This window comes from Oenanthe melanoleuca, chromosome 4 (genome assembly GCF_029582105.1).
Source record: "Oenanthe melanoleuca isolate GR-GAL-2019-014 chromosome 4, OMel1.0, whole genome shotgun sequence".
Classification (NCBI taxonomy): domain Eukaryota; kingdom Metazoa; phylum Chordata; class Aves; order Passeriformes; family Muscicapidae; genus Oenanthe; species Oenanthe melanoleuca.
The window spans coordinates 17,041,964-17,064,845 of record NC_079337.1 but is presented as its reverse complement, the minus strand read 5'-3'; the positions used below and the strand labels follow the sequence as shown (position 1 = coordinate 17,064,845).

The window sequence follows — 22,882 nt, the reverse complement described above, 5'->3', positions numbered from 1 at the left end:
CAAGTCATGTCAGTTTTCTCCTTCGTGGGCTAAGGAGTCCCCATGAGTAGGAATCACAGTAGGTTCACATGGGAGAGGTGAACACGGGTGGAAAGTGCATGAGGAGAAGGAGCACCTGTGGAAGTCTTTCTCCTTTTTTTTTTTTTTTGTTTAGTATTTCTTCAGCTAGAATTCACTTTGCAGTTGTCCACCAGCGAGCAGATGGGCATGTTTATAGTAAGGGTGTATAGTGATTCAGCCAGAATGACATTTTAAGATGTGAGCTGATGGGAAATGAGCAATATGAGATTTGTAGGGGAAAGTTTATAAGCCTCCAAACCTTTCACCTATAGGAAATTCAGTCTGGAGTGAGGAGGATGGTTATGTTTAGGCTGTGATTCAGAGAGGCAAGTAAAAAAACCCCTGAACAATTCCTTGCGTAATTCTGAAATGGCTTTCCAGTGCTCTAGTTCTGCTGGCTTCAACAGCCCTGTGAATGTATTATTAAACCAGAATTTTTCTGCTCTTGAAATTCACTGAAGCATTTACAGGATTATAAATCTGTCACTTGTGCTGTTACTAAATGCAGTCCTGAATATTTACACAAATATGCTAAACTCTGTAATAAATTATTATGCTGATACTTTTTTTTTTCACTAGAATTTGACCAGCCATATTTTAATTTTAAGACATTATGAGAAGAAGTTTGCCAAGATTCAGGACATATAAAGGAAAGACAGGCAAATTATAAATATCTCTTTCTCCCGCTGTCCATACTTCTAGTATACTGAAAATTGTTTAAATATAGCTGACAGATTTTGTAGTTGAGGTGCTTAGGAATTTTGCTTTTGCTCCCTCACAGTTTTTTCTTGAAACAATACTCATTGATACTATTATTGTTCCATGGTAATTCCACATAGCTAAAATGTAGATCCATATATGTATGTGTGTCCTGGTCTGTACTTGCACTTGTTTTATTTGACATGTTTTTCATTCATTGTCTGTTGTTGATTTGGGTTTATTTGAGGTTTTTGTTGTTGTTGTTATAGTTGGTTGGTTGTTTTGTTGTGGTGATTTTGGTGATTTGTTTTTTTGAAGGAGTATGACATTGTGATTTAGCACTTGGGAGCAGTCCATATCAGGCAGTACATCATAATCTTTCAAAAGAAAAGCATCAAAGTCAGCACCAAGAAATGTGGTGCAGTAAAATAAGGATGTGAGCTTCTGCAGTAGCCAGCTGTTGCTTAGCATCCTTGCTGTACCCATGGGGGAAGAAGGAGATTAGCAAAAAGGCAAAAATTTTTCAGCTAAAACAAATCCCTCTGTTCTTCCCGTTTAGATTCCTCAGTGTTTACTCTTCTTCTCCTTAATTAATCATTCGGTTAATCAGGTTACACAGAATGATCAGCATTATCCCCTCTGTATAAATCAGCAGTCAGTGTTGTCTTTGTGACACAAAGGACACATTGCAGGCACTCAGAACTGATCCAAAGTAAGGAAGTCTAAGAGATTTTTCTGTCTGTGGCATTTAATTCTTACTGGCCTCTGCCATTAGCTTCATCTGGAAAACTCTGAAGGTGGGAGCTTCAGAAGGAGTCAGCAATAAGTTAATTCCCTTTCCCATATTAAGAGCAGTGAGATGCCCATTGACTTCAGTATAAATTCTATGAGTTTTTTAAAACCCCTCTTGTGAGCACTGTGAATATCACTGTTTGTCCAGAAGGTGATTGGTACCCCCTGCTCTGCCTGGAGCATTTCAGTGCCCCAAAGCTCATTGTCATAAATTGGGCTCAGGGCAGTATGAGGGCAACAGGAGCAAGTGATGCATGGGACACAAGGGGCCAGATGCTCCTAAAGACTGGCTATATGTTCTTGAAAATCTGATGTATCCAGCAGACCCCAGCAGCATCTGACCTCAACTGCCAGCAGTGAACATCTCAGTTTCAGTGTTAAGAAAGAGGTCTGTTCTTTGTGCCCTGAGAACCTTACATGAGTAATTAGAACAATATAAAGACACTTAAGACTCCCTAATTTAGTACAGATCAGGTATTTCTTTTGAAAGTAACATTTCTTGAATTCCATGTATGAAAACTTTTTTCCTTGTGACTATTTTGATTTTTAGTTCTGAAAATACAATTTGGCTTTTTCAATACTGAGTTTAAACAACTGTAATGTGAGATGCAGATCTGGAGAGCCTGGATTTTTCTCATATCTGGATCATAGCTCTCTTTTAGATCATCCTTTTTCCATTTATGAATGATACTACAGTAAATAGATAAAGCAGATTCCAGTTTTCAAAACTGTAAGTAAAATAAAATGTTACCCTGAACTGATCTGGGTTCTGTTGTTACTGAACACATCTACGCATATACACACAGAGTTAGGTAAACCCAGCAAGAGAGAAGTCCTGTTGTGCTACTTTGTAAATGTTTAATTTGGGGTTTTTTAATCTTAAATTCTGCTACAGGCTTCTTATAGGGTTTGGTCATTGACACCTGGATCCCCTGCTGGTTTATATATGATGGTGTGCTGGTTTAGGCTGGGGTAGAGTTAATTTTCTTCATAGTAGCTGGTATGGCTGTATTTTGGATTTGTGCTGGAAACAGTGTTGATAACACAGGGATGTTTTAGTTGCAGGTTATGGGGATGGGCATGGAAGATGAATATTTTCCCTCTGTGAAGTTTTTGTAACGTTTAATGTTTGATGCTGGCACTACCAGTTTAACTTTTTGTAGCATTCAGTCCTTCTGCATGGCTGGAGACACATTTTACTCCTTCTCCTGGAAAATATGAAACACCACAGATGGAGTTGGTAGCATTGAGGTGCATCGTGGGATTGTTACTATATTTGTCATTTCCTTTCACATTTTGCAGTCCTGTCTAAAAATAATGGATTTCCACATCTCTCTCTTGCTTACGTATCACAGCTCCTGACCTTTGTACGTGTTTTATGACAATGAGTGCAGTAGGTTAAGGTTGTACTGATGTGAAACACAGTAGCTTTTAGCTGTTTATTAAGAGATAGGGTCTCAGGTAAAAGGTCATATGTATAAATAGCCTTGGGAGAACAAAAGGAAATGAAAGTTGAACTGAAAAGGGTATTAGTTTTATATTGAAAAGCAGTGATGTGTTTATTTGCAAACACTGAGATTTTCCTTTTTATCACTTCTATCTGAAACAGCTTTGCTGAACTGTGGTTACTAAAGTATAGTGTAAATGATGGCAAGGCAGAACAGCAGACAGGAAGAAACTGACCCAGTATTTATATGCTAATAACAACCAAGGCAAAAAACTTCTTTATAAATACTAGATGTTTCAATGTTTGTTACCAGTTTTGTTTAGTATGGTTTGCTGACATTGTTCCCCCTTCATCACTTTCTGGGTACAAAGATTTTTTTTTTTTTTCAGTTACTGTTCACATTAAATAATTTTCTGTATTTTTCCTGAAGGTAACTGTGCCACTGAATAACAACTCTCTGAACTAATAACTGAATAAAAATCAGTTATTCCATCCTGTTAACATTCATGAAAATACCTGTGACCATGTGAATTAGAAAATGCCTTTGAAGATCTCCATACCACTGGCCACGCAACTTTAGCCTTAGAAATACAGATTATTTAATATCTTTTGGAGCCTTAATCAGCCATGAGCTATTTTGCATGGCCACAGAGGGGAAGATATTCCATATTGTCTTCATTTTATGAGTAAGAGCAGTGCTATAACTACTTTGGCACCCTTGACAGCACTGCTGCTTGTCACACCTGCCCTGATGTGCAGCAGGGAACTTAGTACAGGGGTAGTGTATTGGCCACTCCAACATCAAATAAAGGGAGAGCCAGGAACTCTTAAATCCACTGTTCCTTTTGCACTGCTCCATGCACAGCACTGTTGAAGCCTTGGGAAAATTCACAGGTGTGACCCTGGTGACACCTGCCTGAGGCAAAGGCTGCACTGCAGTGTTACGTGGAGGGGAGCAGGATATCCCCTCCTCTGTGCTCTACAGCTGCTGACCCAGTAAAGAGTCAGCTGTTGCAGTCTGTCCTCGTGCAATCAGCTAATGCATCATTCCTGCAGTCATTTGCAGCATGGAATTCACTGAATAATCCTCTTAATGTCTGCTCATCATACATTGGAGTGGCTGTGCTGGCTCACTCTGGGGATTTAACCCAGTGTGCTGCTTCCAACACTGCCCATGAAGAGATAAAAGAGGAGAAGGATAGGATAGTAATGTGGTTCCTTCATTTTTTTCTACCAGTTCATGACTATTCTCAGAAACTTTCCTGCTCTTGATAGGGTTTTTGTATTTAGTGATGTCCAGAGTAATTGTCTTGTGTCTCTCTCGCACATGTGTAAGCTTTTTGCTTCCAACATATAATCTGCAAAAGTGTGCCACAAATTGCTTCCTCTCACATGAGGAACTGACTACTTCTGTTTGTTACAAACATAGCTTTTACTAGTGTCATTTGGAGGTCACCTGATTTTTGCTTGGAGCTGGAGGACATAGTGAAGAGTCCAACAGGACATTACCACCTATGACCCCTAAAAGCTACCATGGTGGTTGGGGGTTTTCTTCCTCATGAAAAATTACCACTGATATTTGCAACCCTAACCACTGTGCTGACAACAGTTATTTTTTCTGTCAAAGCCCTTGCACAGAGTCAGTAAGCAATCCCATATAATAGCTTTTCTCTTTTGGGGCACAGGGCCAAATACTTTGATGAAGTAGATTGGATGGTATTTCGGTGAAACATAGCATATTCTTTATTGCAGAAGGGACTCTGAGTACTTGTTTCTGTAAAAAAAAACAAAACAACCCAGTATGTGCTTTAATTAAGAAAAAGTTTCACATTGATAAAAGTTCAAGTTTATTTTAATTAAAGTGGTCTTCTATGTATTAACAGCTAAAAAATAGTTCTGGTGCTTTCTAGAAGCATTTAAAACTTGAATTGGAGAAACCCACAGGCCAGTTTCCTCAGATTATGCAGTGTGTGAGACCAGAAACAGGTTAATTACTGAATCAAGCAGGAAAGAGAGGATGAGCAGAGCTTTAATAATGAGATTATTCCAAAGATAACTGAGAATATTATGCCATCAACAAATAAGTTTATTGTTGTCATTAAAATACAGCACAATGTATAACCATTTTTTAGTAGCTATGTTTTTCCTAATTCCTTCTTTAAGCAGTCATAATCAATTGCATTTAAAGTCTTGTGTTAGTGTGGTAGCATGCTACAAATACAAAAGACTTTAAATTGACTGCACAGGTCATATATTCATGGCTGCAGTTGACTGAGGCTGAAACATAACAATTTTTATGCCTATTCAACATTTTGTTGAAAAGGATAAAAGCAAGGGTAGTATTCTGTTCTGTTTTGAACTTCACATCCAAGACAGGTAACAGTGTAAGATGCAAGTATGCTGTATGAATCCTTCTTACTTAATAATGGCAATGGATAAGGGAACCGGCACACTTTATTATTATAGTGTAAGGTTAGGAGGACCTGCAAGTTGCTAAATTTGCCATATTTGCAGATGTAGGAAATAACTAAAGGCTTTGTTTTATGCCAATAGACTTCTGACTGTGCAGTTTGCCCATAAATATTGCCTCTCATTGTTAGGAAGTAAAAAATGTTCTGTGGCTTTCTCTGTGATCTTGTCAATTCTTGCATGAAAATCATTACAGAAACTTACTTCCAAACCTGGATTTGACAGTGTCTTGTACAGATACAGATGATTTATTTTGGCCCAAGTACTCTTGATAGAAAATTTCTCTTATTAACTGTGATGGGGCTTCATGCCATCATGAGCAGGTACTGTAGTTTGAGCAGGTTTTGGGGAGTTGAGATGGAGAGGTGATTGCTGGCAGCTGTTGACAGTAAACAGGCTTGGGTAACTTTGCAGATGTAAACAGTTAATGCTGATTGTTGAGTACACACAGTTGAACAAACCAGAGTCTGTTTTGTATCCAATCTGCTACACTGGAGATTTTTTCTTTGCACGAGAATGGAAAGTATGCAATTGCTAATAAGCCATACTTCTTAGAGCATTCTCTGGACATTTGTAATGTTTTAGAAAAGTGATTTTCAGGTATTTCTTCTCCATGCTGGTCATTTTGTGGTTCCAAGTTCATTTATCCCAGGTGTACAGGAGTCACGTAGTGGATTTTAAGGGAAATCAGGCTTTAAAGCACAACAGATTTTATCCTACTGTTTCATGAATTTCACAAGCAGTGCTAAAAATAAATAAATAGAAATCTCAAAGAATTCTCAAGCTTCAGTAACTCAAAGATGCACTGAAATGCAAAAAGGTAGTTATGTAATGTTATTTTTTTAATGCAAGTACAAAGGTTGGTGTAGCTGCTTACTTCCTTAACAGAAATGCAGGCAGATAAGTGCTCTTTAAGTCCTTGCAAGTGTGACCCGACTAAATGTTGTAGGTTTTACTACTCTGTTTGGAATGCGAGTGCCTGACTTTAAATACTTGCATTTGAAAATTGCAATTTAAATTTATTGAATCCCAGTACCAAAGAGCGTTCTTGAGAGCAAGACTCAGAATTCTGAACATGTACAGTTATTTAATCTATGCTAGTAGAGTTAGGAATCAGTTTCACTGTGGTCAAAAATATCTTAATTGACTTGACTTTTTGATCTGTAAGTTCACAGGATATTTAGAAAAACAAAATATATTCCAAAATATGCTTAGTTACTGAAGTACAACATGTTATTGGAAATGAGTGTTCTTTCTACTTTCTGGATTTTAAAGGGTAAAATCAAACATACTGCCAGTCCTTCACAAGCTAATGTGCAAGAACAAAACACTTGACAGCAGTGGGTTCTCAGCTTAAACTGTGTTTGAGATTCTGCTTTTGTTTGTTTTACATTTTCCAAGTAGCCTAGGGACTTGGGCAGCCTGAAAATGTGACTGTTACGCCTGCCTGATATTCCTAGTAGCTTTTGTCTTTCAATTTGCATCTTTCATGTTAATGGTGGTGAGTTCTTCCCCTTGTCCTAATAAATATAAGGATGTGCTGTACAGTTAGAAAAACCAGCCAGTTTGTAGGAGGAGTGATATAATCTTAAAGTAATGTTTGCTTTGTAAAAGCCAGCATTAATTGAAGGACAGTAGGGAAGGAGCAGGACATTTGCAAGTGTTGGAATAAACTTTAAATAAGATCTTTTCTTAGAGAATAGAAAAATATAATTGTGTGCATTCTGTGCAGTGCAATTAAGACCTCTTGCCAGAGCCTGCATTTGGCAGACTTTTGGAGGTTAATGTTTAATAGATTATTAGCTAGTGCTGTTTGCTGTGTTCCCAGTATATGGATCTCCTGCTCCCTTGGAAGTATTATTTTGTGCAAATTAAATACATTTCTGTACTGAAACACATGAATCTACATGTGCTGTTACAGCATCCATGATGGAGCAGTTAATAGTGTACTATCAGAGGTTTTTCTGCTTTTAGTTCATGCACTTCTGTTGTAATTTTTCATCTCTGTTCAAGCTAATAAAAGCAATTATTGTACTGAATGATTCCTGAAATCTCTGACTGTTACATGCTAACTTAATAGTATTCAGTCAGTGGCAAGCCTGGTCCTATATTAACTGCAGGAATGTGATTTTTAACTTTTGCTGTCATGTGACAGAAGAATCTGCTCTAACACACGTACGTGATTCACTTGAGTCATTTGTCTGCGATGACTTGTACTTACAACTGAAGGTGTAGCTGTAATGAAGATGCAATGCCATAGAAATGGGAGATAGAAAACACCTCTGAGGTCATCTTGAAGGTTCTGCTAGAGTACAAAATGTCTTTTTAACTCCTTTTCTAGTTCAGAGGTGAATGATCTGAGAACAGGATCATTCCTGTCCTTTTGTTGCTGGATTGTTATGTGGAATTCTAGTGGAATTTCTAGTGGTGTCTCAGCTTATCTGTATTACCCAGTGTTGATTCAGAGGGCCATAAAAATGAGCTTGGGCATGTTTAGTGCCAGTTTATTGGTATGAGAGTGCTGCTCCACCTCTGTTGAAAATTCCTAAGACCTGAACCTGCTTTTATTACAGAGTTTGTAAACAGCATTCCTTATTGCTGAGAAGGAAAAGGACTGGAAGAGTGGTAGCTGGAGTCAGCCTTTACAGTCATCATTTCAGTAGGTCAGGTCCCCTGGTTAATCAGTTGGCCATATAGTAATGCAAGGTGGGAGAATATAGAGGTGAAACTAATATGTTTTCCTTGAAGAATCTGCCTGCACTTTATGGGATATAGCACAGCTCAGACCAGTGCCAACAGTGTCTTTTAGGCAGCAAATTCTTTCATTACTGTGTAATTCATTGTCATGCTGTGAACAGGAGAAGCACCATACATGGAGAAAGACAGGTTTCTTAGCAGCTTGTTTTAAACTTTCCAGCCTACTTACATGGACTTCAGTAAAACAACTCTGAATTTTGGCACAGCTTCACATTTTTCTAATGAAGAAATCCTTTGGCAAACACTTACTTGTTTACACCTCAAACAGTTGGCCAGGAGGAAGGATGAAGGAATGTAATGGGCACTGTACTGACTTACCATTGTTCTCTGGGTTTTGATGGGCTCATTAACATTTGCCCTTTAACAGCACAGGAGAGAGTTACAGAGCATTTGCTTTAGGATTCCTTCACTGGAGGTGACATTTATTTTAAGACTGTAGGGAAATACCGAATAGTGCCCATTGTAACTACAGTAACTTACCATACTTTTTCTTGCTCTCACTATTGCTCAGAATGGGCAGGTGAATACAGACATTGACAGAAAGTCTGCCCTGTGGGAAGCTGAGAGCAGGAATTGTCACCATAGTCAGCCTTCTTAAGTTCATTCCTACATTTCTCCTGTGATTGTGATCATCTGGCCATATTTATGCTTCCTACTCTCCGTGCATCATCTGTTCAAGCTAAGAGAGTCCAAAGTGGATAAAAGGCAGAAGTAATTCCAAGAGGAGCAGTGTCCCAGCAGTGTAGCGAGAACTCTGGGATTTGGATGCAGATAACTTCCAGTATCCTTGTGGGATACATTCAGGGTTGTGGCCAAGGCTGGATTTTTATGTTTCTCAAGAGGCTGTAGGGTTTGTTGCTGCACAGAAATGATAAGACAATGGGCTGTCGTATCTCTCCAGTGTGAAGTCAGGCATGCTTGTTTTGCTTTTAGTTTTGTTTTTTTTTTCTATTTAATCCACCAGGGAGTCCTCAACCTGCCTTTTGTTGATATTCCTGGGACCCTTGATCTGCCAAGTCGACATCAGTCCTACTCTTTCCTCTCCACCTGCATAAAGCTCTCTTCAGTTCAGAACATTGCCTGTGCTACGTTTCCTTTGGCAAACAGATGCCAGGCAGCAGTTGGCAATCTCTGGGAGCTGGTTGTGTCTTCTGGCTCGAGACCAGTACATCTTTTTGGCCTGCATCCCATGCAGACTGCACGCTTGCAGCATTTTGACAGAGCTGCCTGGAGAGCTGCACAGGGCAGGAGGCTGGAGGGATTCCCTTAGGCAAATGTGCCTGACCTCCTGAAGGAAAAGGACTTTAAGGTGTTGCTGGTTCACTTCAACAACCTCCTGTTGTGTGTGTGCCACAGAGTCACAGGTTAAGATAATCTTACTACTGGGTTGGTTTCTTAATTTTGAATGTTTTTAGGACAGGATAGCTTTGGGTTCAGGTTGCATCTTTCTGGACTGTACAGTTTTAATGTTTAGCCTTCAGGGAAAATTTGGAGTTTGTTCACTGAATCTGCATTGTTTATAAGAGACATGATTTTGACCTTGAGAGTTTACTGAAACAAAATTACAGGATTCACAGCCAGTGACACTTAAACTATCTCTGGAGCTTGAAATGCCATATCTGCATAGCTGTGCTTGAATTGCATAGGCTTTCTGAGAGCATTTGCTAGCTCCTTACCTCTGGAATTGAGCAGTGTTAGCAAAGTGTGTGTTTACTTTCAAGCATTTAAGCAGTTCTGCTGTTCATTGTGGCTTTGGTCAAATATGGAGACTGGTGTTGTTTCCTGAGCTCTGTCAGGCTTGGTGCTGTGACTGCTTCCCTGGGTAAAGTTCCAGTGCCCAGCCACCCTTGGGTGAAGGATCCTTTCCTAATATCCAACCTAAACCTGCACTGACACAACTTCAGACCATTCTCTTGGGTCCTGTCACTGGTGACCACAGAAACAAGATCAGTGCCTGCCCCTCCTCTTCCCCTCCTGAGAAACTGGAACTGCAGTGAGGTCTCCCCTCAGTCTCCTTTTCTCCAGGCTGAACAGACCAAGTGACCTCAGTCACTCCTCACACAGCTTCCCCTTAAGACCCTTCACCGTCTTCATTGTCCTCTTTGGGCACTGTAGTTTAATGCCTTTCTTACATTGTGGCACCCAAAACTGCCCCCAGCACTGGAGGTGAGGCTGCCCCAGAGCAGAGCAGGACAATCCCCTCCCTTGCTGGCTGGTGATGCTGTCCCTGATGTCCCCCAGGACACAGGTGTCCCTTCTGGCTGCCAGGGCACTGCTGACCCATGTTCAGCTTGCATGGACCAGAACCCCCAGGTCCCTTTCCACGGTCCTGCCTCCAGCATCTCATTCCCCAGTCTGTCCATACATCCAGGGCTGTCCCCCATCCCAGGTGCAGAATCCAGCACTTTCTTCCCTTATTGAGCTTCACATGGCTGGTGATTGCCCAGTCCTGTGATTTGTTGAGGTCTCTGCAGGCCCTCTGCAGAGGGAGTCAGTAGCTCCTCCCAATTTAGAGCCCTTTGCAAACTTAGTTACTATCCCTTAAATCCTGTGTCCAAGTGTGTTGAAGAGCACAGAGCCTAAGATTGGGCCCTGTGGAACCCCACTGGTGACAGTCACCAGTCTGATGTCAGCTCAGTCACTGTGACTCTTTGTGCCCAGCCCATGAGCCAGTTGCTCACCCATCCCATGATGTGTTTATCCAGCTGTGTGCTGGACGTTTTGTCCAGGATACTGTGAGAGACAGTATTGAAAGCTTTACAGAAATCCAAAGGATTCCCTTGATCAACTAGATGGATTACCTTGTCATAGAAGGAAATTAAGATGGACAAGCAGGACTGGGATTTGGTTTAAAGGAAGATAATACTAATCTCTTTGATTCCAAAGAGTCTTGTTCTCATTAAGACATCTGAATTTGCATAAAACATCAGAATTTCATCAGAGCTTCATAAACTTTAAGGTTGCATCAAATTTATAACTTTGATATCTGAGAAGAGCAGAGTGGCAGAGGAGGTGTTTTAGTCATCCAATGCCTAAAAATACAAGTAGAGTAAGAGAAATCCAAATTTGGCAGTGGCAGCTGCATACATTATCAAGATGACCACATTTATCGTGACTTTATGGTTTCAGTATGGCAGTTAATCAAGGAAGGATTTCAGGCTTGGTTTTGAGTGTGAAAGAGAGTTGGTAACTGAATTATTTTTCAAGTGTGTGTTGACTCTGCTGAATCTGGAACAATTACAGAGCTATTGATCCTTGTCAGCAATTTGAGATGATGAGGCATCTTTAATTTGAGAAGAACTTCACAACTGTAATATGCCTGTGTGATTTTAAAATTAATATTGTAGGTGGTGGGTGAAGTGATGAATCAAGGTGGGTTTTAGTGACATTTTTATCTTTTATTACTTTCTGAATAGAATGTATGTTTTGGGGAAGCATTTGGGCACAAGCCCATTGTAGGTGAGACAGCAACCCTACTAAAGACAACTGTACTGAAGGACACCACTAGTCACCAGCCTCGACTGGGACATTGAGCCTTTGAGCAATCCATTGCTGGATGCAACCATCCAGCCAATCCTCATTCATCCATATAATCTATGTCTCTGCAATTTGGAGAGAAGGATGTGGTGGGGGCTGTGTCAAAGGCCTTGCAAAGTCCAGTAGATAGCATCTGCAGTTCTTCCCTTGCCTTTAGCTCTAGTGTTCTAGAAAAAAATGGCAAAATAATTCAGGTTTGTTTGGATTATATTGTTCCACAGCCTCTCTGACTTCTTTGTCCCTACTGTTATAGTTCACATAGCATTCAAACCATGACTTTGGTACTTGCTTCTTCACAGACAAAAATTCTGTGCCATGGCCAGTAATGTAATCACACACCTCAGTAGAATGGAAGTGAGAAAATAGTGTAAGAAGTGTAAGAGATTAATGTAACTGAAAAGTCACACTGCAGATTTATTATCCCTGCCTTTGAAAGCCCTTTGGGCCTGAAATATATCTGGTACTCACAGCTGCAGGAGATTCATCCTGCCTGGATTCACCCCAGAAGTCCTTTACTGCAATAAAATGGTGGTGGAGCTGGTGTTGTGTGAGAGCTGGCTGCAGTATGAAATTTTGGAGAACAACACAAGTACAGCATAAATACTTGGTCTGTTCACTGAATGACTTGAAGGGATTTGCTGTCTCAGCAGGAATTCCCACCAGATTCTCCGGGGAAATTCAGGATGACTTAAACCCTCTGGCAAAATCTGTGTCTCCAAACAAGGCCTGGTGTAATTGTCATTACATTAACTTTGGTAGGCAGGCAGAGAGCTGTAAGCTGTATGTATGAATGGAGTGAGTGGAATATATTAATTCAAGAGGTTTCAGTGGCCACATACCAAGTGTGGGTGACTTTGGCAGGTGACTCATTCCCTCGTCATTTGACTGGGCAGAACTGGTTGAATTAGGTTGATTAGCTATCAGGCATGAGTTACAGCTGGCTAATGTTCTCCCTCTCTCAGTCCTTCATGAAGCAGAGGTAATGCTGATGAGTGGATAGATTGACATTAAAGCTTTGTGCTGATAGCTAGCCAAATTGAGACTAGAGTGAAAAAGAAGCCAGCATTCCAGATTTCCATGCATCACTCAGCCATGACTGTTTTTCCAAAGAAATGTACGTTTTCTATTCCATGGGATAGTTGTATTAATATAGACAACTCATAAGCTGAAGAAGCACTAGGGTTAGAAAGCATGAAGTCTTTCAAAAAATAATATGGACCTCTTTGCTTTGGTTGACAGCTCTAAGAATTCCATTTGTGTATGAAGCAAATTTTGAGGGAGGTTTAGGTTTCTCTTTTCCAGAAGAGTACTATGTTCATACACCTTTAAACAAAAGAATGTGCTGTGTATGTTTTAAATACCTGGCAGGCTTATTGAGGATTACCTTATAGAAGTATCTTTATTATCCTTTCAATGATGACATTTAAATACAAACTCAACAGCTAATTTCTTTCCAAGGATCTGCATTTAGACTTCGTAATTACTTAAATGGGTGTGAATTGTCCAATTATTTGGACATGTTCACGCACAGCTTGAGATATTGGAAGTTATTCATTTTCCTACTTGAGAACATGAGTGAGGTACTCAGAAAGCAGGATGACCTGTGCTTAGGATCTGTCTTCAAACCATGTTGATTCATATGCACAGAGCTCTCCAGACTCATCTGGAGTAGATCCTGTTCTTCAAAAACAGAGAAAGATTAGTCACCATACCACATAGCATCTTTAGAATAGGTCATCTTCATCTTTGAACCCAGGAGTTTCTGACACTTCACAGAGAAATGAAACATCCCTATGATGCAGCCAGTCAGTTATGAAGAATCTTGATGGTGGTATTGTGTGGTATGATGTCACTTGGCTGGTCAGCTTGTGCCTTCAGGTGAAAGGTTTTCTTGCACTTTCTTCAACACCCATCATGATGCATGTTTATACTGGTCATAAAACTGACTAGTGTCTGTTACAACTGCAAACACAGTTCCTTGCATCTCAACTCTGAGACGACAAAACATGACAACCAAATGCAGGATACAGGGTGTAGTATTTCCTTGTAGTTTTCTGTTCTTTGGTGTTTTTATTATCCTTTCTTGTCCCTTTGATTGTCAGTAACACCTGATGCTATTTTGCTTGTATTTGGCTGAGAATGAAGGTGTACTTTAAATTATGGAGTAGCAGACTTCAGCAGAGTCCATGCCTTCAGTGGACTCAGACTGTAGCTATGCTGTAACAGCCCACAACATACCTGCTTCAGGCTGAGTCTGATCTTTGTCAAATGCAGTTTGAGGTTAAGCTTCATCAGAGAAAAAAACTTTCAGGAAGCAAAATTCAAATTGTTTTTTCTTTAGCCAAAGCCTACTCTCTAGGCTTGTCCTTGGATTTACTGGTATCATCTTCCATAGTGAAGCTTTGTATGTATTTACAAAGATTTATAGATTTGTGTTTGTTTAGTGGTTAGATTGTGCTGGGGACAAAATACTGCTCTGACAGATGCCATACCACATCAGGCATCTCAGTATGCAGCAGTATGCATATGTTCTTAAGCTGAGCTCATTTAGCCTGGAGAAAAAGAGGTTGAGGGGTGAAATTATTGCTCTCTAAATGTACTTGAAAGGAGGTTATAGACAGTTGGGTTCTGTTCTCTTTTTCAGTGCGTCCAGACCCCATGCCCTGCTGCCTCCTGTTGTGATTCTCTCCTGTAACATTGCCATTGTGTCACTCCCTGTCTCCCCTACTCCCCACAGACATGGGTTTCTCCTTTGAAATCACAGCACTGCTGCTGTTCCATACCAGCTGGGAGGCACTGCCTGGTGCCCGTGTGCTGTGTGCCCAGTTCCCTGGGGCCAGCAGCCAGAGACCTCTGCAGGTGATAGGCTGACAGAGTGCTGCTGGAACCAGCAGTGGTCCAAAGGTGAGATCCTGACTTCAGGCAAAATGCCCATTGACGTCAGCAAAGTCAGCATCTTACTCAGAGCAAGCAGTACAGAAGCTGAAACTGGGAAGCTCTCTCAATGTCTCTCTCTGATTTCCCTTTGCACTGATACATATTTTATTTTTCATTTTATTCTCTACAAAGCTCAGTAAGAAGCAGCCTTCTGTCCCATGATATTTTTCATTTTATTCTCTACAAAGCTCAGTAAGAAGCAGCCGTCTGTCCCATGAAACTTTTCGACATGCACAAAGCATTTGAAAGCAACTATGAGTGGAACAAAGTACTAGAAATAGAAATAAAATAAATTTTGCCCAAAAAAACCTTTAGAATAAGCCAGGTATGAAAAAGAGTTCAGAAATTCTGATTTACTGTCCAGCAGATTTGTAACAAGTACAGCAGGCAGCAGAACTGAGAAGCAAATGGATAATTAAAGTCGTTAGGAGGCACCAATATTATTTCTTTAAAAAAAAGTTGTTACAGAAGAGCCTGTGAACATGTGCATAGGTATAGTCAGTATAGTGCATTTGAATTTTCAAAAGGTTTTAATGGGATTGTCAACAGTTTCTAAAGAAGCAAAGATACCTTGTGAATAGAAGACTTTTAATGGATTAATAACTAGAAAGCAGTGAAAAGATATGATTGGTTTATTGGTGGAGACTTCCTGAGAAGTCCCTTAAGGATCTTTGCTGGAATATGTGCTATTGAACTGCTTCCATAATGACCTAGAAAATACTAAGTGTACTGCTAATAGAAAAGTATTCAAGGCAGGAAAAACTAAAAGCTGGTTACGAGGACTTTCAGAAGGCTTCTGATTTACTCTTTACTGATTGAAAAACTGATTCATTGAGTTTCCATCACTATGTGCTAACTATATCCACAAAACCCCACAGATTATATAAACGTGTGTGCTGATGAGCTCCAAATTAAGCAATCATGAAAGCAAATAAAAAGTTAGATTTTTCGTGAGAAGCCACCACTAAATCTGCCTTCATATATGATGCCACATGCAGTTCTGACTACATTTTAGAATGGACTTCATAGTAGGTGAAAAGGTGCAGAGAAAAGCAGCTAGAGTGATCAAACATGTGAGTATGACTTCTGTAAAATGAGAGACTATATAAACTCATGTTTTTCTGTCTGATTAGAGACCACTACTGGAGTAGTATAAAGTCAAGATTGGTATGGGGAAGGTGGTTAAGGAACAGTTACTGGCAAATTCTCATAATTCAAAACCAAGGGAAAGATTATGTCACCATACCTAAAATAGAAGTACTTTTTAATCAATTTTAATCAATGTGTAACAATGTTGTGAAACTCCCAGCCTAGGGTCTTGCAAAGGCTAAAACCAGAAATGAACACAAGAAAGAAGTGAACGCAGTCACAAAGGTTAGGTTCAATGTTTGCTGTTAAAATCGGGGGCAGACCTCCAAACTTGTTCTTCTCCCCTGAGCATTCTTAGGGTACATGCTGATATCAACTGAATCAGTCATTAAATAGGTTGGGAATAGGGTTGAGAAGAGCTATAATGTTTGCTGTTAGCATCTGTTTTTCCAGTAGTGTCAAGAAGCAAATTCGGTGCAAAAATTTTTAGTCTGTCTGCTGTGATACAAAAAATATTTATTTTCTATATTTAAATTCTATTTTATAATTAAATACAGAAAGTGTTTATTTTACTTACCTTTCTTTTCTTAAATTTTTTCTTGCCCCTGCTCTTTCAATAGACATACCTTTGTTTTTCTTTAAATAGTCTTTATCAAGCTCAGTATTTGATTTAGATGTATTTTGTAATACTGTTTTGCACCTTGTCACCTTTGCTGTTTGTACATTGGTACACAATGTCTTTCAGTTGCAGGTTATGTGAAAGGGCTGTTCTGGCCTTTCTTCCTTTCACATTTCAATTTTTTCTCTCCTTGCTTCTGTAGATGACCAAACCCCCAACGGAACAACCCAGCCAAACGTGCCTATTGCCACAGCCAGTCCAGTCAGATGGAATACCTCAAGTCAGCCTCCGATTAACAGACAGTGGTTCATGTGGGAAGGAGATGGATTTAGCAGATGAAATCTCCTTTGTTAACAATGATGTGTTTTTCTCCAGGTTAGTGTTCTTTTTTTTTTTTTTTTTTTTTTTGTCTTTGTGTTTTTCTCTTTGTTGGTTTTGTACCTACATCTCTGTCTCTGGGCAATTTTTAAACAGGATACTGGCATGTAAGATAAATTAATGTGCCTTTTCCTGTTGAATCCATACACTCCAAAGCCAGCTGTGTGCTTTGGTTTGCCTCTCCAACATAAAATTTCAAGCATATGAAGGTAGCCTGCTTCGTGAAGGAGTGCAGGTGGACAGGTCTGATCTACAGTCAGGCAACTGAAATAACACCAAGCACAAGGTGCAACCAAAATGTGTCTCTTCTGAATAACCAAGTGTATTTGATATGCCCAGTTTAAGTCTTAACAGATGGCTGACTTTATTCTCACTTTTAAATTCAAAATGGAAGGGGCTTTTGAAGGGTTTTCTCTTTCTGGCAAGAATGGTGCCACTGATAGTACTACTCCATTCAGACAAGAATAGAAGAGTATGTGTAGAGTATCTTATAAGAATATCTTTGTGAATTTATCTGTGAGAGTCTATTGGTGTAAAGCATCTATAAAAGTGTATTTTGAGTTTTGATTGCTGGCAGATTGTCTGTTAGGTAAACAGGTAATGGGTGTTTTGCTTTCCTGTAAAGTCCTTCCCTACACATCAGGCTGAACCAGGATCTTTTCATTGTTCTCAGGATATTGAATTGAGTTTGCTGTTCTTTTTCCTCTTGTGTCTAGTGCAGCACATGAGGGATTCAGGCTACTGTGGGAAATTTCAGTGTGCTACCGAAATATGGAATTGGTGGGAAATAGTGCTATTCACATGTCATGAAACAGAGCACTGCAGTGTCCCAGCATACCAGCCAGGAACACAAAGCAGAGGCAGTGCTGCCAGACACGTAACTGAGTGACTTCACTGTGTAAGCAGGAGATGTGTGCTATTCTCAGCACCAGTGCAGACAGACAGCACTCAGTTTATGAGACAAGTTAGCAAATTATGCATTAACACTGAATTTTGATTTATAGTAATGGTGGTGAAGCATAAATATTGAATTTGATTTCTAGCCCTTGTTAGAAAAGGCTATTTAACTCTTAGTTATTTTAGCTTTGTGTTTCAGTCTCCCCAAGCTTCCCCAAAAATTCCTGCAGCTAGAAGACATCAAGTTTGTTTACATGACTTCATCAATCCAGCTGCTTTTGACTGAGATGAGTTAGAAATCAATGATCAGAGCAGGTCAGCTGGCAAATTGGTGAAGTCAGTACAGTTCTAGCAGCTAGACAGGGCCAGGCAGCTGGGGCTGTGGCAGAAATTCCAGCCTCTTGTATTGATATGATGGAGCCTGGCAGAAAGTGTGCCTGTACTCTATGTCTTCCAAGGTGTAAAGGGAAATTAAGTGCTCAAGGGTTGAAATAAAGAACTGCCAGGTCTCATATCTGGAAAGGTGTGTGTGACTGGTGTTCTTCATGGGGTACCCCAACAAACTGCCTTTCTTTTAGGAGAACAGTCCCCAAACAATTTGCTGTAGGGAGTCCTGCTTTCCTGTCAATGTGTAATTGCTTAGAAGAGTAATGTTGAAGTATGGGACAGCTGGGCCAGTGCTGGCACAGGACATTAATGAAATGTGTTTGTAACTAGGCAGAAGCCTGATCTTCATGCTCAGGCCTTGGGTTGAAAGATGTCTGCATCTCTGATTTTATCTGGGAAATTAATTAACTGTAGAAATTAATTCTCTTGTAATCCCATTTTGTTAAAGAGTGCCCTAGTTTTCTCTCCTGTCACACTTCCGTACATATTTACGTAATTGCATTGAATATCTGTGCTGACATTTGCTTCTGGTACTTTTTTGTCAGTCATCCACTGCTGCTGCTGAAGGAGGAGTAGGTAGTGTTTGCTGTTTTCTTCCCAGATTCAGGCTGGCAGGTTGTTGGGCAGGACAGGATTAAGAGAAGTCCCTGGACTAGGGGAAGAGCAGAGAGAGGTGTCTAGCAGACCTAACGTGCTTGGGGGACACTGTTTGTGCAGTGGGCACAAACCTTGATTCCCTGGCATCAATGTAGTGCACTGATACATCAGGACTGGTTTCAAACATGCTTTTGGCAGCCTTGTGCCACTCCCATGTAATTTAAGCCCACAATGAAGTATTACCTGGTGTTATTTCAGTGCAAGGCTATTATTAGGAGTTTTCACCTTTTTCAGCAGAGGGACTCTGGCATCTGACCTAGATTACAAAGTGCTTTGCAAACACACTGCTATTCTTGTTGGGGGGTTTTGTGTCACAAGGTACCAACAGTTCTAAAATAAATGTTATCATTAATTATATGTAATTACCAGATAAGTTTTAGTGAAACTACTGTATCTGCTCAGCTATGATATGATCTTGGTTAGAAAAGAATAAAGGTTGTTCTTGGCAGTGATAATGATTTGCTGTTTCATGAACACGCCTGTGGTTTGTTCCCTTTCCACGCTCAGATACCATGATACAGGTGGATTAGAAGGGGATGAAGGGCTGCATAGAACAGTAGATGCAGAATTCCATCTTTAGCAGCTTCACAAGTGTAACAGTGAAAAAACAACCACACACACTAAGCCCCTAAGGTTCCCTCCAGCAAGGTTTACAATCTTTAATAAATTTTCAATCAGTTTCATTTGGCACTAGAGCCTTCAGGAGGAACTGAGAGACTTCTGGGTGATCAGTGATTTTTAATACTATTAAAAATGGCTCTTAATATGCGTATTCATACAGTTGTCCTTAAAATGAAGATCCACGTATTAAGTAGCAACTGCAGTTGTGACTATGTCCTCTATAATGACTTACCATTTAAAAAAAGGTATGATATTCCTCATTGCAGGAATTTTTTAAGGGACTGCTGTCATATGAAAATGCAGTATATCAGTTGCAGAGCATGAAATCTGTATCACCTTTTGTTCAAAACAGTAATCTTAAGAAAATGTTATATGTAAAATTATGTTATTTTTTTCTGGACAAAATAGGTGGATTAACCCTATGTACCTGCAGTCCCCACTAGCACATAATGCATGTGTTGTTTTGAAAATTGCCTCATTATTATAGCTGTATGCCAAAGGGCAAACTGCTAATTATGCAACAGCAGAAAAGCATACCTGTAATGCAGCTCTTGAGTAAATCCAAAAACAGTGGAGAAAGAAAGAGAGAAAGGAAGAAAGTAGGGAAGAGGCAGGAGAGGAGAGACTGGTCCTCTGAAAAAAGAATTTAAGTATGCAGCAGTTACTTACTTCTGTGAGTCTCATCTCATTTTTGCAAGAGCTCCTGTGCAGAGCTTCAGGGCAGCCAAACCTCCAGAGACTGAGAACCTCAGCTATCCTTTGACTTTACCTGGATGAGAGCCACAAGATACACACTGCAGACTCAGGAGCTGGGGGAGGCAACAGCTTTTGGGCTGGAGAGTGGGCTGGAGGATATGGGCCACCCTGGGGCCTTACCAGACCTTCAGTGAGAGGGGTCTAGAGTGGGCTTGCAGTTCTGTGATGCTGAGAGTCTCTCTTTGGGTCCCTCTTTCTTTCTCTCTCTAGAAGGAAAATGTCTGCTCAAAGCTCCGGTTCATACATAACTGCAGTAGGAATTGGCATGATTTAGAATTTGTTTAGAGGTACTAAAACTTCAAATAACTGCTTCAAATAATAGATTCAAGTGGCTTTTACTTCAGGGTTAGATATATTGAGTTTTACATGGATACAGAATTAGGAGGGCCTCTTACAAGCAATTCTCTTGCCTTTTGTGCTGAACTTTGTATACAAGCAAAGAGAAGAGAGAGCCTTCAGGAAGGTGGGAAAATGCTTCCTGCATTCCTTCAAAATGTGAAGCAGGGGATTGTGAATGGTGAGAATAAATGTCTTTCCTGGTACTGGCTCAGAGGTGCATGCTGTCTGCAGACATTGGTTGACACTATGCTGGATCTTTTGTCCAGGAAAGGGCCCTGAAATATGCTTTGCTGTTGTACATGCCTATTCTAGCACTTGCTGGAGCTGCATCTCTTTGCACTCCTGGGTCTGTTTTGAAGAGGAATCCCTCAGTGGGAGGGCATCCTGATGTTTGTAGTGCTGTTAGGCTCTGTGCATGGAAATACCAAAGGAGTGCAGCTGAGTAGCTGTCCTTGCCTAGTAGTGGTTGGGGAATGAGTGCCATGTATGGCAGCCAGACTTCATTGTGCAGAAGAACACTGTGCAGCTCCTCAGAGCCACAGCCTAGAGCAGCCACAGCAGTTGTTCAGTAAGCCAGCTTTCTGTATTTTGTAGCCACATCTTTGTGTGCCAGAGATCACAAATTCCTGTTTGTGACTGCCACCACAGCTGCAATGAGATTTGCCAGCACAGATAAGCTGTGCTGGCTTTCTAACACGTGCACATTCTCACAGAGAAGGTTTATTTACATCAATGTTTTGTTCACAAAATCCTTATATTTGGCCTGTGTCCTGAAAATAAAGGGACCACATGCCCAGTAGCATGGTAGCGTCCCTAAAACAAAGGGTTGGTTAATGTACCCTGCTGTACTGCCTTCTTCATAATACTGTGTATTTTCACTGCTAGTTACTGAGGTATGAAAACATACATATATTTGCACACTGAGAAGTTTGTGCTTACTATAAACACTTTCCCTATTTGCTGGCTTTCCTTTTAGCAGCTGCGGTTTAAAACCGAGGCAAGCCAAAACTTATCATTATTCTCTGGCATGTGATAAGAATTGGCCTGTTCTTGCCAGAACTAATCAAACAGGGGGGCTAGTGTTGTTTGCTTAGCTGACTATTTTTGTTTAGGTTTGGGGTTTTTTTGTTTTTGAAGTCTGTCATGCCAGTACATTCAGTCCCCACCAAAAGTAATAATTTGCCTTACCACTGAGGAGCCTTGCTGCCAGGTTTACATAAGGGATTGCAGGCAGGCAGCAGGCAGGGCTGCCCTCCCACAGCCATGGATTCTTCAAGAAAACGATTCAGGAAAGGGGTAAAGGTCTGGAACGTTGGTAGGGAGGTGGTAAACACAGTTGCCTTCCCATCATTCAGTGTGCAGCAGCCTCTGGCAGGCCCTGTTCTGAGCCCTCAGAGAGAACATTTTATGTAATGTGTTGTTGCTTTTTGCCACTTTCTCTCTTTAGGTTGTGTTGAGTTAGTTTTTCCAAGCTGACTCATTTAACTTTGCAAGTACATTTGTCTCCACCCTCCTATGCAATCAATTCCCTTCTTTCTTGCATTGTGGGATGCTGGCAGCAGGAGCTGCCTTACATAATGAGTTATTAAGAAAAGCATTCAGTTTTCTAAAAACACAGCCACAAAGACATGTGATTTCTGTGTTTCTCCAAGGCAGGTGATTCTGAATGGCAAATCAGGGTGTGGTCTGAGCTCTTCCTGGGTTCTTCTCCCCTGTCTATAGCCCAGATGTAATAACAGTTACAGACACATGTAATTATGTAGATTTTTTCCATGCAAGTCACCTGGGTGGATTTCAGTGTATTTTTCCAAGCAATTGACCTTTCTCTTCCACCCTCCTCCTCCTCCACCTTTCACATTACTCCTTTAAATTAGGCTTTGTCCATCACACTATTCTAACTTACCTTTATAATTCTATCCATTTTATCCTTGTCTCTTTGTCATTTGTCATTATGTGGTAATGAATTATGGTTTGTGGGATGGAGAACATTTTGAATCTGATGCCCTGACCTGTGCCACAGAAGTGGAGGTTTATCTTGTAAGCAAGAAGAATCATATATATGAAACAAAGATCTGGTGACTATTCAAGGTAGAAGGCACATATGAACTTTTATTGTCATAATGTGCATATAGAAACAAAAGTTCTTTCGGTCCATGAGCCAAGGAAATTAGCTTTTCCTGTTTTCTGGGACAGCATCCAGCATCCAGCAGCCTTAGAAATCAGAAAACGACTACAATAAATTCACAGTAATTGAGTAACAAAGCTGCAAAAAAATTGTTCCCTTTCTGTACCTCAAGCATTTCTGTCCCAGCTAGAAGGATTCTTTATTTTGTTATCTGCTTTTGCTGTAAGGAGGAAGTCCCTACATCTCATGAAGCTGGTGGCTTTCTGATACCAACTGGGTCACATCATAGTTTTACTGAGGAAATAAAGAACAAACA

General features: G+C 40.4%; 1 protein-coding gene across 6 annotated transcripts in view; it reads left to right on the top strand.

The window, feature by feature from the left end:
• Positions 1-22,882, top strand: part of FAM13A (family with sequence similarity 13 member A) — a 117,047-nt gene that overhangs the window by 29,589 nt on the left and 64,576 nt on the right. For all 6 annotated transcript variants that reach the window (XM_056490639.1, XM_056490644.1, XM_056490643.1 and 3 more), the window contains exon 6: positions 16,609-16,781. In XM_056490639.1, the coding sequence (XP_056346614.1) occupies positions 16,609-16,781 (173 nt within the window). The remainder of the gene's footprint in view (positions 1-16,608; positions 16,782-22,882) is intronic.